Source organism: Chlorocebus sabaeus, chromosome 5, assembly GCF_047675955.1.
Source record: "Chlorocebus sabaeus isolate Y175 chromosome 5, mChlSab1.0.hap1, whole genome shotgun sequence".
Classification (NCBI taxonomy): Eukaryota; Metazoa; Chordata; class Mammalia; order Primates; family Cercopithecidae; genus Chlorocebus; species Chlorocebus sabaeus.
The window spans coordinates 27,056,187-27,080,115 of NC_132908.1; the positions used below are offsets into that span (position 1 = coordinate 27,056,187).

Genomic DNA, 23,929 nt, shown 5'->3' on the forward strand with positions numbered 1-23,929 from the left:
GCCGAGATAGCGCCATTGCACTCCAGCCTGGGCGACAGCGAGACACTCCGTCTCAAACACACACACACACACACACATACACACAGAGAATTATATTTGTTTGTAAAATGTTTAGCAGGGTACCTAGATCAGGCTTATATATAAGAAATGGCTATGATTATGAAGGATTGATTACAACTCTTCACAACAGGGTTGTAAACTCAAACGCCTGCAGGCAGGCAGTGTATGTGAGTGAACTAGGCTGGGCATAATGAGAATACTGGGGACAGAAGAGCTGGGCCCCCTTTAAAGAGGGCAGCTACTGTTCCACAGATGACAAGCCATGTTGGGCTCACCCTGCTGGGATTTGGCCCATATGCTCTGGTATGGTGGTTAAATATTTTGAATTTCACCCCAGGATAGGGGCTTGGGATTTCCCCAAGCAAACTGTTTTCTAAAAGAAGCCTGAAATACAACATACATTGAATTTTGAAAAAAAATAAGCCTGTCATTCTGGTCTGAAAATAAATGCACTGCATTTTAAGTTTTTCCAATTCATGCTCTCTTCCTTCTGAGGAATTGGTGGGAAGTGTGTGTGTGTGCAGAGGTGTTCAGAGGAAACGGCCTAAGGCTCAGGCCTCTCCCAGTCCTAGGCTTCTGGGAGATTTTCTTTTATTTTTTTTTTAGACTGTGTCTCACTCTGTCACCCAGGCTGGAGTGCAGTAGTGCGCTCACCATTCACTGCAGCCTCGACTTACTGGGCTCGAGCGATCCTCCCACCTCCAACTCCTGAGTAGCTGGGACCGCAGGAGCACGCCACCACTCCTGGCTAATTTTTCAATTTGTTGTAGAGATGGGGGTCTCTCTGTGTTGCCCAGGCTGATTTTTTAAGGCCCTCACTCTCCGTGACCTTGTTCTTCTGCCACCAGTCATGACTTGTGCTGACCCTGGCGAGATTGCCAACGGGCACCGCACCGCCTCGGACGCTGGCTTCCCCGTTGGCTCCCATGTCCAGTACCGCTGCCTGCCAGGGTACAGCCTCGAGGGGGCAGCCATGCTCACTTGCTACAGCCGGGACACAGGCACACCCAAGTGGAGCGACAGGGTCCCCAAATGCGCCTGTGAGTCTGGAGCACACCCTGGGAGGGTGGCTGGGTAGCCCTGGGAGAGCCTGTCTGCCCTGTGCGCAGTAGTGCAGCTGGCATGTGACTGGCATGCTCCCCGCAGTGAAGTACGAGCCGTGCCTGAACCCAGGGGTTCCCGAGAATGGCTACCAGACGCTGTACAAGCACCACTACCAGGCGGGCGAGTCTCTGCGCTTCTTCTGCTATGAGGGCTTTGAGCTTATCGGCGAGGTCACCATCACCTGTGTGCCCGGCCACCCCTCCCAGTGGACCAGCCAGCCCCCACTCTGCAAAGGTGCCTGGCCAGACAGGGCAGGAGGGGCACACCAGTGTCTGGGAAGTGACAGGGCTGGGAGAGTCAGGTAGCACATTTGAGACCGATGGGTGACCCTACAGAGCTCCCGGTTCTCCTCCTGTGGCCTCGCGTCCTCACGGGTGTGTCCAGAAGCCCTGGGTCGTGTGAGGTCATGGGATTGGCTCAGGGGTGTAGTAGAGGGAGCCTTGGCTTGGAAATCCCTTGCTCTCTCTGGATAGGCCTCAGTTTCCCTATCTCTGACAAATTCTAAAGTTTGGCTCAGACTGTCCAGGAACCCTGACTTTTTAGGGGTCTGGAGAAAGAGGACAAAGGCCCGGTGCTGGTCACTCCTCTCTCTTCCCCACCAAGGGAGAGAGAAAGTTGAGGTTGAGCAGAGGGCAGAGAGAACCAGACTGTCCAGCCCAGCCCCACTGGGCTCCCGGCCCCTCCCAGCCTCCTCCCCTCCCTGGCTCAGACCCCATCCCCTCCCCCTCCTCTCCCTGCAGTTGCCTATGAGGAGCTCCTGGACAACCGAAAACTGGAAGGTCAGTGAGGGCACAGGTGGAGACCCAGGCTGGCCAGGTCGGGAGGGCAAGGCAGAGGCCGGGGCAGGAGGCCAGGCCTTGGAGGGATGAAGCCCAGGGTTTGAGGCCCAGGGCAGGAGGCTGGGAGAGCCCAGGACCGGGCCCAACCACAGCTCACCGGCCTCTCCTCCTCCTGTAGTGACCCAGACCACAGATCCATCACGGCAGCTGGAAGGGGGGAACCTGGCCCTGGCCATCTTGCTGCCTCTAGGCTTGGTCATTGTTCTCAGCAGTGGCGTTTACATATACTACACCAAGTAAGTAGCCTGCTTGGGGGCTGCCAGCCAGGGCAGACATCTTGTGGGCCTGGCACCGAACCCTGTTGATAAGCTCCTCTGTCCTCTCCCTTTCCCAGGCTTCAGGGAAAGTCCCTTTTCGGCTTCTCGGGCTCCCACTCCTACAGCCCCATCACCGTGGAGTCGGACTTCAGCAACCCGCTGTATGAAGCTGGGGTGAGCACCTCCCCTGCCCCTGAAGAGCCACCACTTGGCTCTCCCAGGACTCTATAACCTTCTCGCAAGGTCTCTGGAATCTCTGTCTTGGGAATTTCAAACTCAGCTGCCCACAGAGGCCATATCAATGAGCACAGCAAGCCACGTGTGGACAATAGGGAGCAGTGAGGACTGTGGCTAAGTGGAGGACTTGAGCCCCATCTGAAGAATACGTCTCTACCCCATAGTCGAAACTGAGGCACAACTGGCAGATCTTCCAATTATTCAAGACAAGCCAGAAATTCAGATTCTTGTGTCATTTTACGACACTATAGGATGAACCAAACACTTTCACTGGCCAGATTAGCCCCTGTGGCTCCCCGGTCCCCAGTGGTCAATGTTACTTTAAAACCCAGGGTCATTGCCCCTCCTCCCATTCGACTGCCTCTTCCACCCCTATCAGACTCCAACAACTGACCTGATCTCTCTGTCTTCAGGATACGCGAGAGTATGAAGTTTCCATCTGAACCCCAAGACTACAGCTGCAGAGCCAGGACGCCCCTTCCCTCCTCATTCGGGCTGGGGGAAGTACGGGACCCGGTCTCTGCCTCCTGGCTGCCCTCCTCCCTGGCTGTGTAAATAGTCTCCCCGTCCCATGAGGGGGCTTTGATGGCCCTGGAGATCCTACAGTAAATAAACCAGCATCCTGCCGCCCAAAGCCGCCTCTTCTCAGTTGCCAAACGAAGGACCTGCCCCCCACCCTACTGGCTTTTGGATTCTGGGAGGGGAACTCTGCCCCCTGCAAATCTTGCAGCCCCTCCTGCCCAGGGCACCCCTCAAGGACTGCCCCTGATAGCTCTACTGTTCCCTTGAAGGCGCCCCCCTCCCAGATGCCCTGGCCCTAGGCCTGACTCCAGCCAGAAGGGTCAGAAGAAGGATGAAGGGGAGAGCTGGGACAAGGCCTTGCCCCCTTCCTGCCATCTCCCCAACCCACAGTCTCTCCACCTTTGCTTCTGAATTCTTGTTTTTGAGCAATAAACAGAAAATCATGACTTGTAATTGGGCCGGTGGGGTGTGGGGAGGCGGCCACCAAGCGCTGGACCACCTCTCTGGGGAGAGGGCTGGGGAAAGGGGAACAATTTGAAAAAGAAGAGGAAATGCGAAAGTGGGCAGAGGGCAGTGTCCAGAGGCCTGGCCTGGGGTCAGAAAGCCTGGCTTTAGGCTCAACCTCTATGAAGCCCTCCCTGTGACCAGCCTCACTCCAGGCCGCAGTGGCCTCTCCACCAGGCCTTGTTTGACCTTGTGGGCCTCTTCCAGCTGGAAGAGAACTGACAGGAGCCACCTATCTTCTCTCACTGCTGGGCAGGAGGCAAACAGCTTTCAATTTCTTTCTTTTTAGAGACAGGGCCTGGCTTTGCCGGCCAGGCTGGAGTGCAGTGGTGCCATCACAGCTCACTGCAACCTCAAACTCCTAGATTCAAGGGATCCTCCCACCTCAGCATCCTGAGTGGCTGGAACTACAGGTGCAAGCCACGGTGCCTGCCTAAATTTTAAATTTTTGTAGAAATGAGATCTTGTTATGTTGCCCAGGCTGGTCTCGAACCCCTGGCCTCAAGCAATCCTCCTTCCTCGACTTCCCAAAGTTCTGGGATTACAGGCATGAGCCACCAAGCCAATAAATTAAATTGACTTTTCAATTTATCTTATGACCAGTTTGCCTAAAATTCAACCCCCTTTGGAGGATTTTTGTATCTATTCAAGTACACCATTTCTTCCCCCCACTCCAATCTTTTTAGCATTTTAGGCGTATCTGCTGTGACCCATCTACCAATTTGAACTTGTTTTATATCCTTGGGGGTGTCCTTTTCCACTTTATCTTTTTTTTTTGAGACAGAGTTTCACTCTTGTCACCCAGGCTGGTGTGCAATGGCTGCAACCTCCACCTCCTGGGTTCAAACCGTTCTCCTGCCTCAGCCTCTCAAGTAGCTGGGACTACAGGCACCCATGCCCAGCTAATTTTTGTATTTTTAGTAGAGACCGGGTTTTGCCATGTTGACCAGGCTGGTCTCGAACTCCTGACCTCAAGTGATCCGCACGCCTGGGCCTCCCAAAGTGCCGGGATTACAGGTATGAGCCACCTTGCCTGGCCTAATTAAAATTTTATATTTAAATGCAATTGAACATTTTTAGGACACTTGAAAGGATGCTGAAATATTCAGAAAGGGGTGGACTTTTAGGAGAATCTGAGGCAAACTGTATGCATTATGTTGTTTTTGTTTTCTCTTTCTTTTTCTTTTTCTTTTTCGCGACTGAGTCTTACTCTGTCACCCAGGCTGGAGTGTAGTGGTACAATCTCAGCTCACTGCAACCTCTGCCTACTGGGTTAAAGTGATTATCCTGCCTCAGCCTCCTGAGTAGCTGGGATTATAGGAGCCTGCCACCACACCCGGTTAATTTTTGTGTTTTAGTAGAGACAGGGTTTCACTATATTGGCTAGGCTGGTCTCGAACTCCTGACCTCAAGAGATCCGCCCACCTCGGCCTCCCAAAGTGCTGGGATTACAGGCATGAGTCACTATGCCCGGCCTATGTTGTTTTATTCTTTAGAGACGGTGTCTCTGTAGTATAGGCTGGAGTACAGTGGCACCATCATAGCTCACTGCAGCCTCAACCTCCTGGGCTCAAGTGATCCTCCAGCCTTAGCCACCTGAGCAGCTGGGACTACAGGTGTGCTCCACCACACCTGGCTAACTTGTTTGCGTTTTTAGAGGTGGGGGCTCACTCTGTTACTCAAACTGGTCTTGAACTCCTGTCCTCAAGTGATCCTCCCACCATACTGTCCGGTATGTCCCTGGGATTACAGGCATGAACCATCACGCCTGACTGAATTATGTCTTTTAACTCTCCAAAGGACCCTACTGGACAGGGATCATTTATTAATCCCATTTTTCAGATAAGGAAACTAAGGCTCAGAGATGGGAATTGACTTCCTCAGGAGGCTCCAATAAATGGCCAAACTTTGTGCAGTTTGCGTTTAGCAATGCAAATACTAAATGCTAAAATGAATTTAGCATTTGCATTGCTAAACGCAAACTGTGCAAAGCCTAATGCACTGCTTTCTGGCTAGTAATGGGTGTGATATGTTCTCGCAGGCATGAAGCCCAAAGATCAGAGGGGAGAGGTTGTAGCTCAGTGTCCCCATCCCCAACAGTGGTGGCAGAGGTGGCTCTTCAGAAGTAAGAGGAGTCCTGCCAGATGCCACAGGCCTAGACCTTAAGGTGCTGGAGTGTGGCCAGGAGGCTGGATTTGGACCAATGTGCTCATCTGTGTCAACAGGCCAGGTGCAGTGATCCCAGTAATCCCAGCATTTTGGGAAGCCGAGGCAGGAGGCTCATTTGAGGCCAAGAGTTCAAGACCTGGGCAACACAGTGAGACCCTGTCTCCACAAAAAAAAAAAAAAAAAAAAATTTGAGACGGAGTCTCCATCTGTCACCCAAGCTGGAGTGCAATGGCGCAATCTCAGCTCACTGCAACCTCCATTTCCCAGGTTCAAGCAATTCTCCTGCCACAGCCTCCTGAGTAGCTGGAACTACAGGCACGTGCCACCATGCCCGGCTAATTTTTTTGTATTTTTAGTACAGACAGGGTTTCACCGTGTTAGCCAGGATGGTCTCGATATCCTGACCTCGTGATCTGTGCTGGGATTATAGGCGTGAGCCATCGCTCCTGGCCACAAAATTTTTTTAAAAAAACTAAACACTCCAATGTATGCCCACATCCAGCACTCACATCTAGGAAAATAAAAAAAGGCCCCCTGTTCCGCACCTCCACCCTAGAGAAACCACACATGAGCACTGCACAAGCTGGGGGAGGGAACGATCCCTGTCTCTTTATTAAAGCGCTTTCATTCCTGGTGGTGTCCTTGCTGGCTGAGGTTGGAGGGTTGTGTGATGAATCCAGAACACTTTGAAGGCTTCGGGATGCTGCTGCTCATGACCAGGAGGTTCCCACAAACAGAAGTGGTTAACGAGTGGCAAAAGAGGAGTTTTGAGGCATGTTCTAGGGACAAAAACGGAGGGAGGCATGAGAAGCCAAGAGCATCAAAGAGGGGCGGGCTCATCTTCCCAACTGACTGTTAGGAAGAGCTCCATAAAAGAGACAAGAAAGAGCCTTTTCACTCTTTAGACCCAAGGCTCATGTCTTTTTTATTTTTCTTAAGACAGGGTCTCCCTCTGTCAGCCAGGCTAGAGTGCAGTGGCGTAATCATATCTTCCTGCAGCCTCAACCTGGGCTGCAATGATCCTCCCACCTCAGCCTCCCGAGTAGCTGGGAGCACAGCTGTGCACCACCATGCCCGGCTAATTTTTTAAACCTCTTGATAGCAGGAACTCTGTTTCGGTTACTGCAACACCCCAGTCCCTCAAGCAGTGCTGACACATAATAAGTGCTTAATTTTTATTTTATTTTTTTGAGACAGAGTCTTGATCTGTGGCCCAGGCTGCAGTGCAGTGGCACGATCTCGACTCACTGAAACCTCCGCCTGCCAGGTTCAAGTGATTCTCTGCCTCAGCTTCTTGAGTAGCTGGGATTACAGGTGTGCGCCACAATGCCTGGCTAATTTTTTTTTTTTTAATTTTTTTTTTGAGACAGTCTTGCTCTGCAGCCCAGGCTGGAGTGCAGTGGTGCGATCATGGCTCACTGCAACCTCCAACTCCTGGGTTCAAGTGATTCTCCTGCCTCAGCCTCCTGAGTAGCTGGGATTACAGGTGCATGCCACCATGCTCAGCTAATTTTTGTATTTTTAGTAGAGACAGGGTTTTACCATGTTGGCCAGGCTGGTCTCGAACTCCTGACCTCAGATGATCTACCCGCCTCAGTCTCCCAAAGTGCTGGGATTACAGGCGTGAGCCACCGCGCCTGACCTAACTTTTGTATTTTTAGTAGAGACAGGGTTTTACTACGTTGGCCAGGCTGGTCTTGAACTCCTGACCTCATGATCCGCCTGCCTTGGCCTGGCAAAGTGCTGGGATTACAGGCATGAGCCACCACGCCCAGCTCCTCCTACGATTTCTTTCTTTTTTTACTTTTTAAAAAAATTGCCTTTTTGAGACAGGGTCTTGCATTGTCACCCAGGCTGGAATGCGGTGGCATGATCATGGTTCACTGCAGCATCAACCTGCTAGGCTCAAGTGATCCTCTGGCCTCAGCCTCTTGAGTAGCTGAGACCACAGGTTCGTGCCACCACACCTAGCTAATTTTTTAACTTTTTATAGAGATGGGGTCTCTCTATGTTGCCCAGGCTGTTCTTGAACTCCTGGGCTCAAGCAATCCTCCCACCTCCCAAGTAACTGGGACCACAGGCACATGCCATCATGCCTGGGGTATCACGTCGCCCAGGCTGGTCTCAAACTCCTGGATGCAAGCGATCCTCCTGCTTCAGCTTCCCAAAATGCTGGGATTACAGGCATGAGCGACCACACCCAGCCAGGAAAGTGTGTACGGCTCGAAACAAGGCACACGAAGTCTCTTGAGTCCCCTCTTACCTTGCCTGTAGACTCCAGCTGCTAAACTGCTTCTCCCTGCCCTAAGTACACACAGATGCTCACAGTGGCTCTGCGAAGACTGCTCTTTGCCTTTGTTCATGCAACTCCAACTGTTTGAAAGACTCCTACCAACCTCTTTTTTTTTTTCTTTTTTCCTGGAAAATTCTTTCTTTCTTTTTTTTCTTTTTTTTTTTGAGATGGAGTCTCACCGTCGCCCAGGCTGGAGTGCAGTGGTGCAATCTTGGTTCACTGCAACCTCTGTCACCATGTTGACCAGGTTGGTCTCAAACTCCTGCCCTGAAGTCATCGGCCCATCTCAGCCTCCCAAAATGCTGGGATTACAGGCGTGAGCCACTGCGCCCTATGGAAAATTATTTCTTTAGGTGCTACCTCCTTCAAGAAGCTCCAAGGTCTGTAATCCCAACACTTTGGGAGGCTGAGGCGGGCAGATCATGAGGTCAGGAGATCAAGACCATCCTGGCTAACACGGTGAAACCCCGTCTCTACTAAAAATACAAAAAAATTAGCCAGATGTGGTGGCAGGTGCCTGTAGTCCCAGCTACTCCAGAGGCTGAGGCAGGAGAATGGTGTGAACCCAGGAAGTGGAGCTTGCAGTGAGCCAAGATTGTGCCACTGCACTCCAGCCTGGGTGACAGAGCAAGACTCTGTCTCAAAAGAAAAAAAAAAAAAAGAAGCTCCATGGTTCCTTTCCTTCCTGTCCCAATTAAGGTTGGCACGAGAGTAATATCCCACTGTGTCCATTTCTATTATGGAAACTTATCCATACTGTATTATAATTGGCCATTTCCTTGTCTGTCCCCACACTGAACTGAACTCTTCAAGGGCCGAGACTGTATCATTCATTTCTGTGTCCCAAGCTCCTAAGACAGGGACCAGCATATAGTGCAAACTCAAAAGGTTTGGTTAATATCGAATAGCCTTGGCAGCCATGGACCCTGCATGTACCTTTTCACGAGGAGTTGGCAGGGGGTGTGCCTTGCTGCAGGTACGGTTTCTGTCGGAGCAGGAGATGGTGGAAGAGAGGGGAGAGGGCTGAGAACTCAGAATTTGAGGATCAGGGCAGAATAGAATAGAAGTGCAGGGTTCAAAAATTCCCCTACCCTGCTGGGATGTTGTGAAACCCTCGCTCTCTCCCCTCCAGGTTCCCCATCTCTCTCCCAGAACAAAGAGCATCTCCCTTGAAGCCTCACTCACCGGGTATCTGTGCCTCAGGTCTTGGTGAAGAATGCTGGAAGTAGAGGACCTAGTCAGAGAAAGGACTATCCCCGTGGCCAGGAAGAGGTGTGGCCAGGGCAGACGGGGTAAAGGGATTCTCAGCCAGCAGTGAGGAGTGGGTACTGGGTTAGCGGGTAAGAGGGGCACTTCACAGGTCCTAGGGCTGGCTGTGAGATGGTTGAGATGGGCACAGACTCCTGGAGAGTTCAGCTAGGGATGGGAGGGGTCAGGGACTGGAACCAGGCATGATGGGGGCTGCGGTTCCTGAGGCAGGGGGTTACCACGTTTGGATATCTGAGTCGCTTGGTCTTGTGTCTGTTTTTTTTTGATGGGCACAGGGTTCAAGTGGCAACAAGCAGTGCACAAAGCCTCCTCCGTGAGTTCTGCACTGATCCGGGACAGGTATTCCTCAGAGCGAGACAACGAAGCCTGGGAAAGGAAAAGTCGGAGAGGTTCAGCCTGGGAGCTCCCACATGGAAGTGCTGGGTGTAGGAGTTTCCAGGCTGGGGCCTGTGGGTCCAAGGAGCTTGCTCTTGAAGGACTGGGCCTTGAGATTTAGCTAGAAGGCTCTGAATCTGGAGGAGTGGGGTTTGGTGGAGGTTTAGAGTCAGGGCCTAGTGTTGAGAGCTATGGGTCTGGGCTTCAGGACTCAGGGTTGAAGCTAGAGTCTCAGGGCTTGTGGCTTAGACCTGGGACGGGGTGCCTCCGCCTGGAGGCCTTCACTTCATTACACTCCTACCTCTAGGGCCCCCTGCAGTGCTCACCGGACCTCCTCTCAAGGAGGGTGCAGCTTGAGACGGCCAGCTGCTCTTCTTCTCCCCTTCATTCCCCATCGGAGTGGACGCCATCCCCCTGGGAACAGTCGAGGCCTGTGTTGACCTGAGAAACCGGCCCGCTGTACCCCAGAACCCAGCTCACCACCATTCCCCGGGCCCAGGTTTAAACAAGGCCTTTAGAGGAAACATCCCGCTGCCTCATTCTCTCTCTCAAGAAAATAATAATAATAATAATAAACGTTGCTTTATATCTTCGGGAGTGAGAGGGAACTCCCGCAACCCCCCACCCCTCACCCCTTTTCCTGGTGGGCCTCTCCTTTCTTCTCTCTCAAGCCCCTTCCCAAGCTAAGGCAGACAACTTGACGCCCCAGACCTGGCAGATGGGTGGAAACCTTGGGCTACTAGGCAGAAGGGGAGACGTGGAGGCCTAAGGACCTCTGGTATAGGTCGTGGGGGACGGGGAATGGGAGATGGGGAGGAAGGCTGGAAAAGGGGGAGCCGGCTCCGTGTCGCTACCGGCCGCTATAAAACCTGCGGAGGTTCCGCAGCCTCGTTGCTAGGAGATCAGGGGTTCTAGAACTAAAGACAGAGGAACTTCCTAGCTGGCCCCGTTTGCTCCTCCAGCCTCCCCTCAGTACCCCTCCAGGTGCCTCCTTGGGGGCAGTGACCCCAAGCGCCAGACGCTTGAGAAGTTTGGGAGGATGACGCAGGGGCACGCGAGAAGCAAGCCGGCTTCAGGGCGCTCTGGAGACTCTCTAGCCGCCTGGAGCCTGCGAGAGCAAAGGCGGCTGCAGACTTAGGGGGCGGGGAGAAAAGTGAGGACTGCACCAAATATCCTGGCCTCTCGGGGATGCAAAGACTCAGGAGGAGGAATTTTATTGCCTTATTTTTGTTTCCAGGAAGTCACACCCTCCAGAAAAGGAAAGCAGATATTTTTATTCGGCCTCTTTCTCTTTTGCTCTTTCCTTTTCCGTTTCTGCCTTTGCTCGATGTCAATGGTTCTTTCCTCCCTCTCCCCCTCTGCGCCTTGGTACGAGCCAAGGGAGAGGGGCGGAGGGAGGAAAAGGGAAAGGAAACGAACAGGCCTTAAAGGGGCCGCAACTATTTTTTAAGCCACTTTTTCCTCTCTCCAATTTTGCAACGACGGCCGCGGAGGAGGAGGTTCCCGAAAGCCACGCGCAGCTGGAGCAGCGGCGACCGCAGCTGGAGGCCCGGAGCGCCTGCGGGGCGGGCAGAGGCGAGGGGGGTTGCGGGCGGGCTGCGCGCGCCCCCTGCGCCCAGCGCGTCTCGGGGCCGGCCCATGCTCCCGACGGCTGCGGGATTCAGCATCTGGGGCCGGGTTGGGGCGGCGGGGTCCAGGGCGCAGGTGGTGCGGCCGATGAGCCGGGCCGGAGGCTGAGGCCGCGCGACGGGGCTGGGACAGCGCTGGCATCTTCAGAGCAGGCCCTGGGCAGCAAGGGAGGCGCTGCGATGCCAGACGAAAATATCTTCCTGTTCGTGCCCAACCTCATCGGTGAGTGCTGCCCGCGGCCCCGGGCCGGATGAGAGGGCGAGGGGCCTTGGCGGGCTCCCTAATCCTGCCCTGTTTCCCCGCGTCCCATTCCAAGGTTATGCCCGGATTGTCTTCGCCATCATTTCTTTCTACTTCATGCCCTGCTGCCCCCTCACGGCCTCCTCCTTCTACCTGCTCAGCGGCCTGCTGGACGCTTTCGATGGACACGCTGCTCGCGCTCTTAATCAAGGTGACAGACACCCCTCTCAGCCAGCCTTGGGCCCAACAACCCCCTGCTCCCTTCCCTGCCTCCTCGGGACCTCAGAGTCAGAGGGCTGTCATTCCCATCTCTGAAAAAAGCAGAACAGGATGGCCTGGGGATTTTTGTTTTGTTTTGTGTTTTGTTTTTGAGACATCGTCTCGCTGTCACAGGCTGGAGTGCAGTGGTGCGATCATGGCTCACTGCAGCCCCCATCTCCTGGGCTCAAGTAATCCTCCCACCTCAGCCTCCTGATTAACTGGGACTACAGGCGCGTGCCACCACACCCGGCTAATTTTTAAATTTTTGTAGAGACTGAGTCTTGCAGTGTCGCCCAGACTGGTCCCCAGCTCCTAGCCTCAAGCGATCCTCCTGCCTTCCTCCCAAAGTGCTGCGCCCAGCAAGAATGGCCTGATTTTGTAGCAGAAGGGATTTAAGCTAGCTCTTGAGAACTCACTGCTTGTGAGAGGTGTGGATTAGCAAGACATGACGTGGCCATGGCGCTGCTGGAGGTCTCTCTGAACACAAGTCCATTCAGGCCAGGGGCGGTGACTCACACCTGTAATCTCGGCACTTTGGGAGGCTGAAGCGGGCGGATCACGAGGTCAGGAGTTCGAGACCAGACTGACCAACATAGTGAAACCCTGTCTCTGCAAAAAATACAAAAATTAGCTGGCTTGGTGACGTGTGCCTGTAATCCCAGCTACTCAAGAGGCTAAGGCAGGAGAATTGCTTGAACCTGGGAGGCGGAGGTTGCAGTGAGCCGAGATTGTGCCATCACACTCCAGCCTGGGCGACAGAGCAAGACTCTGTCTCGGGGGAAAAAAAAAAAGTCCTATCAACAGGTGTTTCCTGGAGGCCTACTGTGTGCCCTGCATAAGTAGTTGGGGTTCCAGAAGGCATGCTTAGAGGGAGGATGGAGAGGGACGGGTGATGGCTCTTGGAGGGTTGACTAATTTTTTAATCTGTTCTCCAGACCCAACTCTAAGGCTTCCCCTGAGGCATCAAGTCTCTTTTTCTAGCCCTGGAGCCTTGGTTCTGGGGTTGAGGAGCTGCAGACATAGCTTTCCTTTCCTCCTACCCTGTTCCCTTCACTCTCATGCCTCTCTCAGTTCATGCCATGGTGACCTTTGCCCACTAACCTCACACACAGCCTGTTTTCCAACCTGCGTTCCTCCCCAGGCAGGTGGACACTTCCAGTCTTCATTTACACCCTGCATCAGAGTGATAAACCAAATATGGGCACCTTTTCTGCATCCTCTGTGCCATAATAGCCCCTGCCCACCTAATCTTCCAGGAACCCGGTTTGGGGCCATGCTGGACATGCTGACGGACCGCTGCTCCACCATGTGCCTGTTGGTCAACCTGGCCCTGCTGTACCCTCGAGCCACGCTGTTCTTCCAACTCAGCATGAGTTTGGATGTGGCCAGTCACTGGCTGCACCTCCACAGGTCTGCCGCGATTCTGGGGGCGTTGGCCAGTTAGACACACTACAGTGGGGTGGGCTGAGCGTAGATGGAAGGGTGTCTGGGATGGCACTAGGCATCCTGGAAGGGCTCCTTTTTAGCTCTGCTTTGTAGAAGGACCCCAGGCAAACACGCCTCTCTTTAAAGCTTCAGTCATGTTTACAGTTGCATTAAGCAATTCTTAGGACTCTTCTGGCTGGACGTTCTAGGATTCCAAATAGGTGATAGCTCATAGGAAGGGGCATAGGAGCTTTCAAATGTGGTATTTGAATCCTGACTCTGCCCCGAAATAGGTAACTGGCTTTGGGCAGGATATTGGTCCTTAGCCGTGCCCAGTTTTCCATCTGTACAATAGGTGTTAACATGAGGATCGGATGCACGGTAGTGGTCATGAAACCTCATGGGTTCCCCTGTTTTCTCCCCAAGTTCTGTGGTCCGAGGCAGTGAGAGTCACAAGATGATCGACTTGTCCGGGAATCCAGTGCTTCGGATCTATTACACCTCGAGGGTAAGCATTTCCTGCACACCCCGCCCCTCAGGCTCTTGGCTGTGGGAAGCCCTGGGCTGAACCCAGGTCCTAGACTAGGAGAAGGCAAGGGCACAGAGCAGGGCCTGCACAGTCACTCCAGGAGGAGGGGCCTGTAAGCTGAGGTCTGGAGGAGGAGCATTGGTGGGGAAGGCCTGTGTGAATTACTCCAGGGAACAAGTGGGAATGAGGCCTGCAAAGAGGAGAGACTGAAAGAGGAGAGGGAGATAAGCCAGAGAGGTTTGCAGGGCTGGAGTGTAGACTTGATTTCAGGAACACAGGCAACCTCTGGAAGGATTTTTAAAAAGATAATGGCTGGGCATGGTGGCTCATGCCTATAATCCCAGCACTTTGGGAGGCTGAGGTGGGAAGATTGCTTGAGACCAGGAGTTTGGAACCAGCCTGGGCAACAAAGTGAGACTCTGTTTACACACACACACACACACACACACACACACACACACACACACACAAACCTTGAATTAACTTAACCAGGCACAGTGGTGCACGCCTGTAGTCTCTACTTAGGAGGCTAAGGTGGAAAGATTGCGTGAGACCAAGGTTTTTTTTTTTTTTTTTTTTTGAGACAGAGTCTCTGTCACCCAGGCTGGAGTTCAGTGGCGTGTGCTCAGTGCAACCTCTGCCTCCTGGGTTCTAGCGATTCTTATGCCTCAGCCTCCTGAGGACTACTAGGAGTCTAGGACTACTAGGACTACGGGCATGCGCCACCACATTCGGCTAATTTTTGTATTTTTAGTAGAGAGGGATTTCGCCATGTTGGCCAGGCTGGTCTCAATCTCCTGACCTCAGGTGATCTGCCTGACTCAGCCACCCAAAGTGCTGGGACTACAGGTGTGAGCCACCGTGCCTGGCTGAGACCAGGAGTTTTGAGGCTGCAGTGCTATGATCATACCACTGCATTCCAGCCTGGATGACAGAGCGAGACCCTGTCTCTAAAAAAGAAAAAAAATAATAATCTGCTGAGATTGCACCCTCATTAGTGCTGGGGGCAGGGAGTGGCACACACCTGCCTCTTGCTAATGTGGCCTGTTTGCTGTGTGTGCAGCCTGCTCTGTTCACCTTGTGTGCTGGGAATGAGCTCTTCTACTGCCTCCTCTACCTGTTCCATTTCTCTGAGGGACCTTTAGGTATGAGATGAGGGGCGGGGCAGGAGGATGGGAGGGGGATCTGGGCTGCCCAGGGAGATGGAGGCCCCCTCCTTCGGGCCCCGAACTTCCCTGCTGCCTTCCTGCAGTTGGCTCTGTGGGACTGTTCCGGATGGGCCTCTGGGTCACTGCCCCCATCGCCTTGCTGAAGTCGCTCATCAGTGTCATCCACCTGATCACGGCTGCCCGCAACATGGCTGCCCTAGACGCAGCAGACCGCGCCAAGAAGAAGTGACACAGGAGCCCCGGGTCCTGGCTGCCCACCTGCCCTGGGAGTCTTGCTGTGCCACACAGCTCCCCACCCGCTGCTAGGAGGTCCCAGTCTCACGCCTTCCTCATGTGTTGTTCTACCTGCTGGGATGGGGGTCAGCCTCTCTTTGGTGACGTCACGTTCTCTGGGATCCTGAGAACCCAGGCCTCAAATCAGGGAGGTTACGCGGGAGGCCTCATGCATACAGGCGGTGCTCCTGGGGTGCCAGCACCGGGCAGTGTCACGCCCTGCTGGCTCAGCCCTGGGGTCCAAGATGCTAGGGTCAGTTGAGTGAGGGAGATGGTGGTGTGAGGGCCGCGTTTCCCTAAAGGCAGGGGAGTCAGACCTCCGCCCCCAGCTAGAGCAAGTCTGGGGCACCGTGCCTGGAGGGAAGAAGCCATCCACAGCGTTCCCCGTCACTGGCTTCTCTGTCCTGCCTACCCTGGTCCTGGTGGGACTTCACTATTTGACTTGCTTTCCTTTCAGATATTCTTGGCTCAGGGCCTAGGTTGAGGGAGCTTAGGGAAGGATGTCCGTCTGGGTGCTTTTCCTCCAGTTTGCTGGCTGGCTTCTCCATCTATCCACAGTGACCTCACAGAGTGGCCCTCCTGCCTCCCACGCTCATGCAGTGTCCCCCACTTGTTTGATCTCACTGACCGTCTACATGTATTTATATTCTTGGTATTTTCTACCCTCACTGGAATGTAAACTTCATGAAGACACAGACTTTTCTTGTTCCCTTCTGTATCCCTAGAATAAGACCAACCTGAACCTGGCATATAGTAGCTGCTTAATAAATATTCATCTGTCAATGAGTTGGTTTCTCAGAGTGTGGTCTTTAGACTGCCTGTGGAATATTTCTATTTCTCTTTTTTTCTTTCCTTTTCTTTCTTTTTTTTTTTTTTTTTTTTAGAGACAGAGTCCTACTCTGTCGTCCAAGCTGGAGTGCAGTGGTGCAATCATAGCTCACTGTAGCCCCAAACTCCTGACCTCAAGTGATCCTCCCACCTTAGCCTCCCAAAGTGCTGGGATTGCAGGCGTGAGCCACCAAGCCTGGCTGGATATTTCTTTAAAATGCAAATTCAAGCCAGGTGTGGTGGCTCACGCCTGTTATCCCAGCATTTTGGAAGGCCAAGTTTGGGTGGATTGCTTGAGTGCAGGAGTTTGAGGCCAGCCTGACCAACATGGTGAAACCCCATCTTTACAAAAAATACAAAAATTAGTCGGGTGTGGTGACGTGCCTGTGGTCCCAGCTACTCAGGAGGCTGAGGTGGGAGGATGGCTTGAGCCTGGGAGGCAGGAGGGAGAGGTTGCAGTGATCTATAATGGTGCCATTCCAGCCTGGGAGGCAGAGCCAGGCAGTCTCAAAAAAACAAAACAAAAAAACAACTTTGGCCCATCTTGAAGGCTCACACCTGGCCTGTAATCCCAGCACTTTGGGAGGCTGAGGTGAGAGGATCACTTGAGCCCAGGAGTTCAAGACCAGCCTGGGTCACATGGCAGGACCGCATCTCTAAAAAAAAAAAAAAAAAAAAATTAGCCAAGTGTGGTGGTGTATGCCTTAGTCCCAGCTACTGGGGAGGCTGCAGTGAGAGGACTGAATGAGCCTGGGAGGTCAAGGCTGTAGTAAGCCATGATCATGCTACTGTACTCCAGCCTGGACGACAGAACAAGATGTCTCAAAAAATAAAATAGGTGCAACTTCTTGGACTCTGCAGCCAACCTTCAGAGTTAGAGGCTCTAGGGATGGGCCCAAAAGCCTGCAACGTGAATGCCGGGGAATTCTTCCAGTAATGTTGAGAAACACTGTTCCCTCTTTTTGTGGGCTCTTATACTAGGCATTGTTCTGGGCATCTATCCCCTGCCATCTGTGGTTTTTAAACTAGTGTACTGTATGCCAGACTCTGTGCTGGGGGTTCTTTGCAGATGTTTCTCATTTTATCTGCATAATAGCTTAGCCAAGTGGCCCAAGAGGCGCCCGTGTCCAAGAGAGTGGAAATTTACCGGACATGTACTGAGCCTCAATTCCTGTGCTAGGCCCAGGGGATTCACTGGGTACTGCGTAGCTGGCTTCCCCTACAACAACACAGGAAAGTGCTCGCTGTGGGTAGGAGTAGAAGACACCTAGGACCTGATCTAGGGTTTGGTGAAGGGGCTGGGTATCCCATGTAGAAGGCTGGTAGGGATTGGAGAGGGTTAGTGCAGAGGAGATTGGTTCTTAGTTAAGGGAATGGCATGGGAAGGCAGGGAGACCAGAGAGGCCCCTGGACTCTGCACCTCTCTCCCCTTCCTGTCAGCTCTTCTTCCAGCATGGTGGGTCCTCTGAGCACTCTCCGGCCCCAGAGCACAGAGCCCTCGGTCCGCCTGGGTCCCACGTCCCTGACTGGCTCCTGGGCTCCTTGATTCTAACCATTTACAGTGACATCAGAAATTGGAACAGATCTAGGCCGGGCACAGTGGCTCACACCTGTAATCCCAGAACTTTGGAAGCCCAAGGGGTGGATCATTTGAGGTCAGGAGTTAAAGACTAGCCTGGCCAACATGGTGAAACCCCATCTCTACAAAAAGTACAAAAATTAGCCAGGTATGGTGGTACACGCCTGTAGTCCCAGCTACTCAGGAAGCTGAGGTGGGAGGATTGCTTGAACCCAGGAGGTGGAGGTTGCAGTGAGCTGAGATCATGCCACTGTACTCCAGCCCAACCAAAGAGCGAGGCTCCGTCTAAAAAAATAATAATAATATTGGTGCACAAAGCAGGCGTGTTTCCAGCGCATCAGACATCCCCTCATCCCTGCCAACCTGGTCTGCTCCAGTCAAGGTGGGTAAAAAAAAAAAAAGAAACGGATCTGGATCACAGGGCCTGGAGCACTAAGTGCTGGGGTTTGGGGGCTGGGAGAGCTGGTGAGAGGCGACGCAGAAGCCAGCTGGGGCAGCCTAGGAGCCCAGAGGACTTTTTAAAATTTTATTGTGGAGACAGGGTCTCTCTATGTCACCTGGGCTGGAGTGCAGTGGCATGATCATAGCCCACTGCAGCCTTGACCTCTCAGGCTCAAGCAGTCCTGCCTCAGCCTACTGAATAGCTGGGACTGCAGACATGTGCCACCATGTCAGGCTAATTTTTATTTTTTTCTGTAGAGATGGGGGTGTCACTGTGTTGCACAGGCTGGTCTCAAACTCCTGACCTCAAGTGATCCTCCTGCCTTGGCTTCTCAAAGCGCTAGAATTACAGGTGCGAGCCACTGTGTCCAGCCCATTTCCATATCTTAACACTCACTTTGTGTATGTCCTGTTCTGCTAACACAAGCTACCCTGCTCTAAGTGCTATTTGCATGCATTATCTTATCTCACGATCGTACAGTTGTACACAATACGACAGCCCTGTTACTGTCCTCATTCCCTAGAGAAGAAACAGGCCCAGAGAGGTGGCAGCCTGGCCAGTCTGGTTCCAGAGCCTGTACCTGAACACTTAACTGTACATAGCACTTTCACACCAGCGGGCTTCTGAACGGTTGCATAGAAGGCCGGGCGTGGTGGCAGGCACCTGTAATCCCAGCTACTTGGGAGGCTGAGGCAGGAGGATCGCTTGAACCCGGGAGGCAGAGGTCATAGTGAGCTGAGATCACACCATTGCACTCCAGCCTAGGTGACAGAGTGAGACCCTGTCTCAAAAAAAAAAAAAAAAAAAAATCAGTTTAACCTGGTCCTGCCACTGTGAATGGTACTGTGGTAAACCATCTCGCACTTTTTGGGGGACACGTATAGGATGAACGTTGAGGGGCTTAAAGCAGGACAGTGGGCCGGGCGCGGTGGCTCAAGCCTGTAATCCCAGCACTTTGGGAGGCCGAGACGGGCGGATCACGAAGTCAGGAGATCGAGTCCATCCTGGCTAACCCGGTGAAACCCCGTCTCTACTAAAAAAATACAAAAAACTAGCCGGGCGTGGTGGTGGGCGCCTGTAGTCCCAGCTACTCGGGAGGCTGAGGCAGGAGAATGGCGTGAACCCGGGAGGCGGAGCTTGCAGTGAGCTGAGATCTGGCCACTGCACTCCAGTCTGGGCGACAGAGCGAGACTCCGTCTCAAAAAAAAAAAACAAAAACAACAACAACAAAAAAAAAACAGGACAGTGACAGGGACAGACCTGTGCTTCAAGAAGCTATTGCTGCACAAAACTGAGGTGCGGCAGGTGCAGTGACTCACGCCTGTAATCCCAGCACTTTGGGAGGCCAAGGTGGGCGGATTACGAGTTCAGGAGATAGAGACCATCCCGGCTAAATGGTGAAATGCCGTCTCTACTAAAAATTACCCGGGCGTGGTGGCACGTGCCTGTAGTTCCAGCTACTCAGGAGGCTGAGACAGGAGAATCGCCTGAACCCGGGAGGTGGAGGTTGCAGGGAGCCAAGATTGCCCTACTGCACTCCAGCCTGGCAACAGATGAGTCTCCGTCTCAAATAAACAAAAAACAAACAAAAGAAAAAACTGAGGTGCGTTTCCAGCTCATGAGGTACCCCCTACCTGGCCTGGTGCAGTCCAGGTAGGCGACTGGATCAGGGGCTGTCCCCACGCCTGCCCTGCAGCCCTTTCTCCTTCCTGTGGGCTCTTCCTCCAGCACAGTGAGTCCCCTGAGCACTCTCCAGCCCCACAGCACAGAGCCCTTGGCCTGCCTGACTCCCATGTCCCTGACTGGCTCCTGGGCTCCTCGGCTCTAACCATTTACAGTGACATCAGAAGACTGACTGTGTAGATCCAGCTACACTGAGTTGTTTTGTTTTGAGACAAGGTCTCACTCTGTCACCCAGGTTACAGTGTAGTAGCTCCATCTCGGCTCTTCACAACACCCAACTCCTGGGCTCAAGTAATCCTCCAGCTTCAGCCTCTTGAGTAGCTGGGACTACAGGCGGCACCACTACCCCCAGCTAATTATTTTTGTATTTTTTGTAGAGATGGGGTCTCTTTATGTTGCTCAGGTTGGTCTTGAATTCCTAGGCTCAAGTGATCCTCCCACCTCAACCTCCCAAAGTGCTGCAATTACAGGTATGAACCACCATGCCTGGTCATATGTGATTTTTTTTTTTTTTTTTTTTTTTTTCCGAGATAGAGTTTCACTCTTTTGCCCAGGCTGGAGTGAAGTGGTGCAATCTTGGCTCACTGCAACCTCTGCCCCTGGGGTTCAAGCGATTCTCCTGCCTCAGCCTCTTGAGTAGCTAAGATTACAGGCACCTGCCACCATGCCCGGCTAATTTAGTATTTTTAGTAGAGATGGGGGTTTCTCCATGTTGGTCAGGCTGGTCTCGAACTCCTGACTTCAGGTAATCTACCTGCCTCAGCCTCCCAAACTGCTGGGACTGTAGGCGTGAGCCACTGCGCCTGGCCATATGTGATCTTAAAAAAGAGAGTTGAGGAGGAGAGTGTGAGCATGGCAGTCTAAAAGAATCTGCACCTGAGCATCCTGAGGCTTGTAGGGTAGCACTGAAGACTCACAGGAGGGCTTTTAAGTCCCCTTGGCCTACAGGGACATGGCTTGAAGTCAGTCTGGTGCCTGGGCTCAGGAGGAACCTGCAGAGCCCTTGATCTGGAGGTGGGGAGTGGGGAAAAGCTGAGCTGACCTGGACCCTGAAGTCTCTATATTTGATCTAGGGAACACAGTGGAGTCACATTATATGTGCAGTAATAGCCTTCTGGAATTTAGCTATATGCCTTCAGAATAAATGAATGATCACCACGCCACTATGAAAGAAGTTTCATTTGTTTGTTCCACTCAATGACTCCGCCTCTGAGGGCAGGAGATCGGTACCTGTACATCCGCTGTTCCTCTAGGAGTCTTCAGTCTTCAAGGCTCTCCTTCTGTGATTAAAAATAACCCTAGCTACTGTAACAAACTTCAAGATGTGTAGTGCCTCAAACGTGATAGTTTATTTCTATACTGGGTGTGGTGGCACAGGCCTGTAATCCCAGCACTTTGGGAGGCCAAAACAGGAGGATCACTTGAGGTCAGGAGCTTGAGACTAGCCTGGGCAACATAGCAAGTCCCCATCGCTACAAAAAAGTTAAAAAGTTGGCTGGGCATGGTGGCTCACACCTATAATCCCAGCACTTTGGGAGGCCAAGGCGGGGGATCACCTGAGCTCAGGTGTTCAAGACCAGCCTGGCCAACATGGTGAAACCTCATCTCTACTAAAAATACAAAAATTAGCTGGGTGTGGTGGTGCATGCCTGTAGTCCCAGCTACTTGGGAGGCTGAGGCAGGAGAATCGTTTGAACCCGGGAGGCGGAGGTTGCAGTGAGCCAAGATCATGCCACTGCACTCCAGCCTGGTGGCAGAGCGAGACTCCATCTCAAAAACAAAAAAAAAAGAACACTATTTCTAACTCATATGAAATCTTAATCAGATGCTGCCGACTGGCAGACAGCTCTCCTGCAAGTTGTGATTCAGGGATTTGGGCATCTCCTGTTCTGTGGTTCTGCCATTTTCAACACGTGGCTCCTGGGACTGCCCAGCTTGTTTGCATCATGTATACAGGCAGATGATGTGCCTGGAGGTTGCAGGAGCCAAGTTATTATGGAAAGACAGGAAATTAGCGCTTGTTACTTCCAATTCCATTCCATTGGCTACAACTCGATCACGCGGCAGCGTCTAAGGACAAGGGAAGCTGGGACACAGATTAGTTATGGGTCTAAGAGGAAGAGGCAACTGATTTGGTAAACAACATCTTACCATGCTGAATGTGTTTCCTGTTGAAAGATACAGATTTTTCTTATAAAAGGGGTCCTTCCACACATCAATTACTTTGGTATTCAACCAAAGAAAAGTCATTTGTTCTAGTGCTAGACAAAAACTGGCTGTGTTGAACTTCATCAGCGATCACACTGTTGTCTATGTATGTATGTTTTTTGAGACAGGGTCTCACTCTGTTGCGTAGGCTGGAGTCCAACGGTGCCGTCATAGCTCACTGCAGCCTCAAATTCCTGAGTTCAAGCGATCCTCCTGCTTCAGCCTCCTGAGTAACTGGGACTACAGGCATGTGCCACCACACCTGGCTAATTCAATCTAAAAAAACCTTTTTTTTGGATTAGACATGGGCCCAATTTTTAAGGTATAAAAAACTAGGGCCGGGCACTGTGGCTCATGCCTGTAATCCCAGCACTTTGGGAGGCCAAGGTGGGCGGATCACCTGAGGTCAGGAGTTTGAAACCAGCCTGGCCAACATGATGAAACCTCATCTCTACTAAAAATACAAAAATTAGCTGGGTTTGGTGGCAGGCACCTGTAATTCCAGCTACTTGGGAGGCTGAGGCAGGAGAATCACTTGAACCCAGGAGGCAGAGGTTGAAGTGAGCCAAGATTGTGCCATTGCACTCCAGCCTAGGCAACAGTAGCAAAACTGTCTCAAAAAAACCAAAAAATACAAAAAGTAGCCAGGTATGGTGGCAAATGCCTGTAATCCCCGCTACTCAGGAGGCTGAGGTGGGAGAATGGCTTGAACCTGGGAGGCAGAGGTTGCAGTGAGCTGAGATTATACCACTGCACTCCAGCCTGGGTGACAAAGCGAGACTCTAAAAAAAAAAAAAAGAAAAAAAAAATGCAATCTATATTTCAGGCTTCTTTCAGAAAACAGGTTGCTTCAGGCAACCCCAAGCCCCTGGGATGAAATTCAAAATATTTAGCCACCATACCAGAGCAAAACCCTGTCTCATATAAAAAAAAAAAAAAAAAAAAAAAAAAAGTTAAGCCTAATAATTTAATTTTAAAAATTTAAAGTTAAAAAATTAATCTAAAAAATATATTTATTTTTTGAGAGAGGCTCACTGTATTTCCAGCAAGTCCTGTCTTCCCCACTCTATGGCCTGTGCTGGGCCCCTCTTCATGCATATAATTTTTTTTGAGATGGAGGTTTTGCCCTCTCCCAGGCTGGAGTGCAGTGGTGTGATCTCGGCAGACTGCAGCCTCCACCTCCCGGGTTCAAACGATTCTCCTGCCTCAGCCTACTGAGTAGCTGGAATTACAGACATGTGCCACCAAGCCTAGCTTTTTTTTTTTTTTTTTTTTTTTTTCATATTTAGTAGAGACAGGGTTTCACCATATTGGTCAGGCTGGTCTTGAACTCCCAACCTCAGGTGATCCATCTGCTTCGGCCTCCCAAAGTGCTGGGATAACAGGCATGAACCACCACACCCAGCCCCATGCATACAATTTAGAGCAGTTTCCCCTGTGACCTATGGGATCTTACAATCCTGTGAGGTACACGAAGTAGTCAGGATAGGCTAGGTTATGCTGTGGTAACAAAACCCCAAGTCTCAGTTGCTTAATACAGCAAACATTTCTCACTCCTGCCACATGTCTGTTGCAGGTCAGCCGTGGCTGTGCCTCACACCATTTTCTCCCTGGGACCCAGGCAGTTGGAGCAGCCTCCACTTGGAACATTGTTGGTCACCCATTTATACGGAAGAGGGAAGAGCGGGCATGTGATGTCGTTCGCCCATTCCCCGAAATGGGGATGTTGTCTCCCCATTTCACTGGGGAGAGCCAAAGCCTGATCACCAACTGAGGTCCACGTGGAGACATCAAGGCATGGATTGGAAATGAGTCCAGAGCTCTTAGGTGAAGTCAGAGCTGGAGTAATGGATTCGGAGGTCAGTGGTATAGAGATCATCTAAGGTCATGCGACTGGACAAGAATGTCGGCATGAGAAGCGGGCCTCAGGGAACCCACAAATCAGAGGCTGAGAGAAGCTAGAAAGAAAACTAGAACAGGTGACATCAGGAAAGCTCAGCATGGGAGGAATGGCCAACTGTGCCAAGTGACTGG

General features: G+C 52.1%; 2 protein-coding genes and 1 long non-coding RNA gene across 7 annotated transcripts in view; 2 read left to right on the forward strand and 1 right to left on the reverse strand.

The window, feature by feature from the left end:
• SEZ6L2 (seizure related 6 homolog like 2) overlaps positions 1 to 3,465 on the forward strand; it is a 29,190-nt gene extending 25,725 nt beyond the window's left edge. For 2 of the 4 annotated variants that reach the window (XM_007989705.3, XM_007989728.3), the window contains 6 exons: positions 909 to 1,100; positions 1,207 to 1,398; positions 1,905 to 1,943; positions 2,122 to 2,239; positions 2,338 to 2,434; positions 2,911 to 3,465. In XM_007989705.3, the coding sequence (XP_007987896.1) occupies positions 909 to 1,100; positions 1,207 to 1,398; positions 1,905 to 1,943; positions 2,122 to 2,239; positions 2,338 to 2,434; positions 2,911 to 2,940 (668 nt within the window). In that variant the 3' untranslated portion in view covers positions 2,941 to 3,465. The remainder of the gene's footprint in view (positions 1 to 908; positions 1,101 to 1,206; positions 1,399 to 1,904; positions 1,944 to 2,121; positions 2,240 to 2,337; positions 2,435 to 2,910) is intronic. The other 2 variants (XM_007989717.3, XM_037989647.2) reach the window with 1 other exon arrangement.
• Positions 3,466 to 6,276: 2,811 nt separating this feature from the next.
• LOC103230741 (uncharacterized) lies at positions 6,277 to 10,753 on the reverse strand. The gene is made up of 6 exons (XR_005237685.2): positions 10,606 to 10,753; positions 9,956 to 10,043; positions 9,473 to 9,620; positions 9,171 to 9,204; positions 8,922 to 8,970; positions 6,277 to 6,471 (listed from the first exon to the last, which is right to left on the reverse strand). It is a non-coding gene; the product is annotated as an uncharacterized lncRNA (long non-coding RNA).
• A 274-nt stretch (positions 10,754 to 11,027) lies between these two features.
• CDIPT (CDP-diacylglycerol--inositol 3-phosphatidyltransferase) lies at positions 11,028 to 15,941 on the forward strand. 2 transcript variants are annotated; one of them, XM_007989761.3, is made up of 6 exons: positions 11,034 to 11,480; positions 11,575 to 11,709; positions 13,016 to 13,169; positions 13,611 to 13,692; positions 14,777 to 14,858; positions 14,966 to 15,941. In XM_007989761.3, exons 1-6 carry the CDS (start codon positions 11,438 to 11,440, stop codon positions 15,109 to 15,111), a joined length of 642 nt encoding a protein of 213 aa, XP_007987952.1. In that variant the 5' UTR covers positions 11,034 to 11,437; the 3' UTR covers positions 15,112 to 15,941. The 2 variants fall into 2 exon arrangements, with proteins under 2 accessions (XP_007987956.1, XP_007987952.1); XM_007989765.3 differs by lacking the exon at positions 11,575 to 11,709 and having other exon boundaries at positions 11,028 to 11,480.
• The last annotated feature ends 7,988 nt before the right edge of the window (positions 15,942 to 23,929 follow it).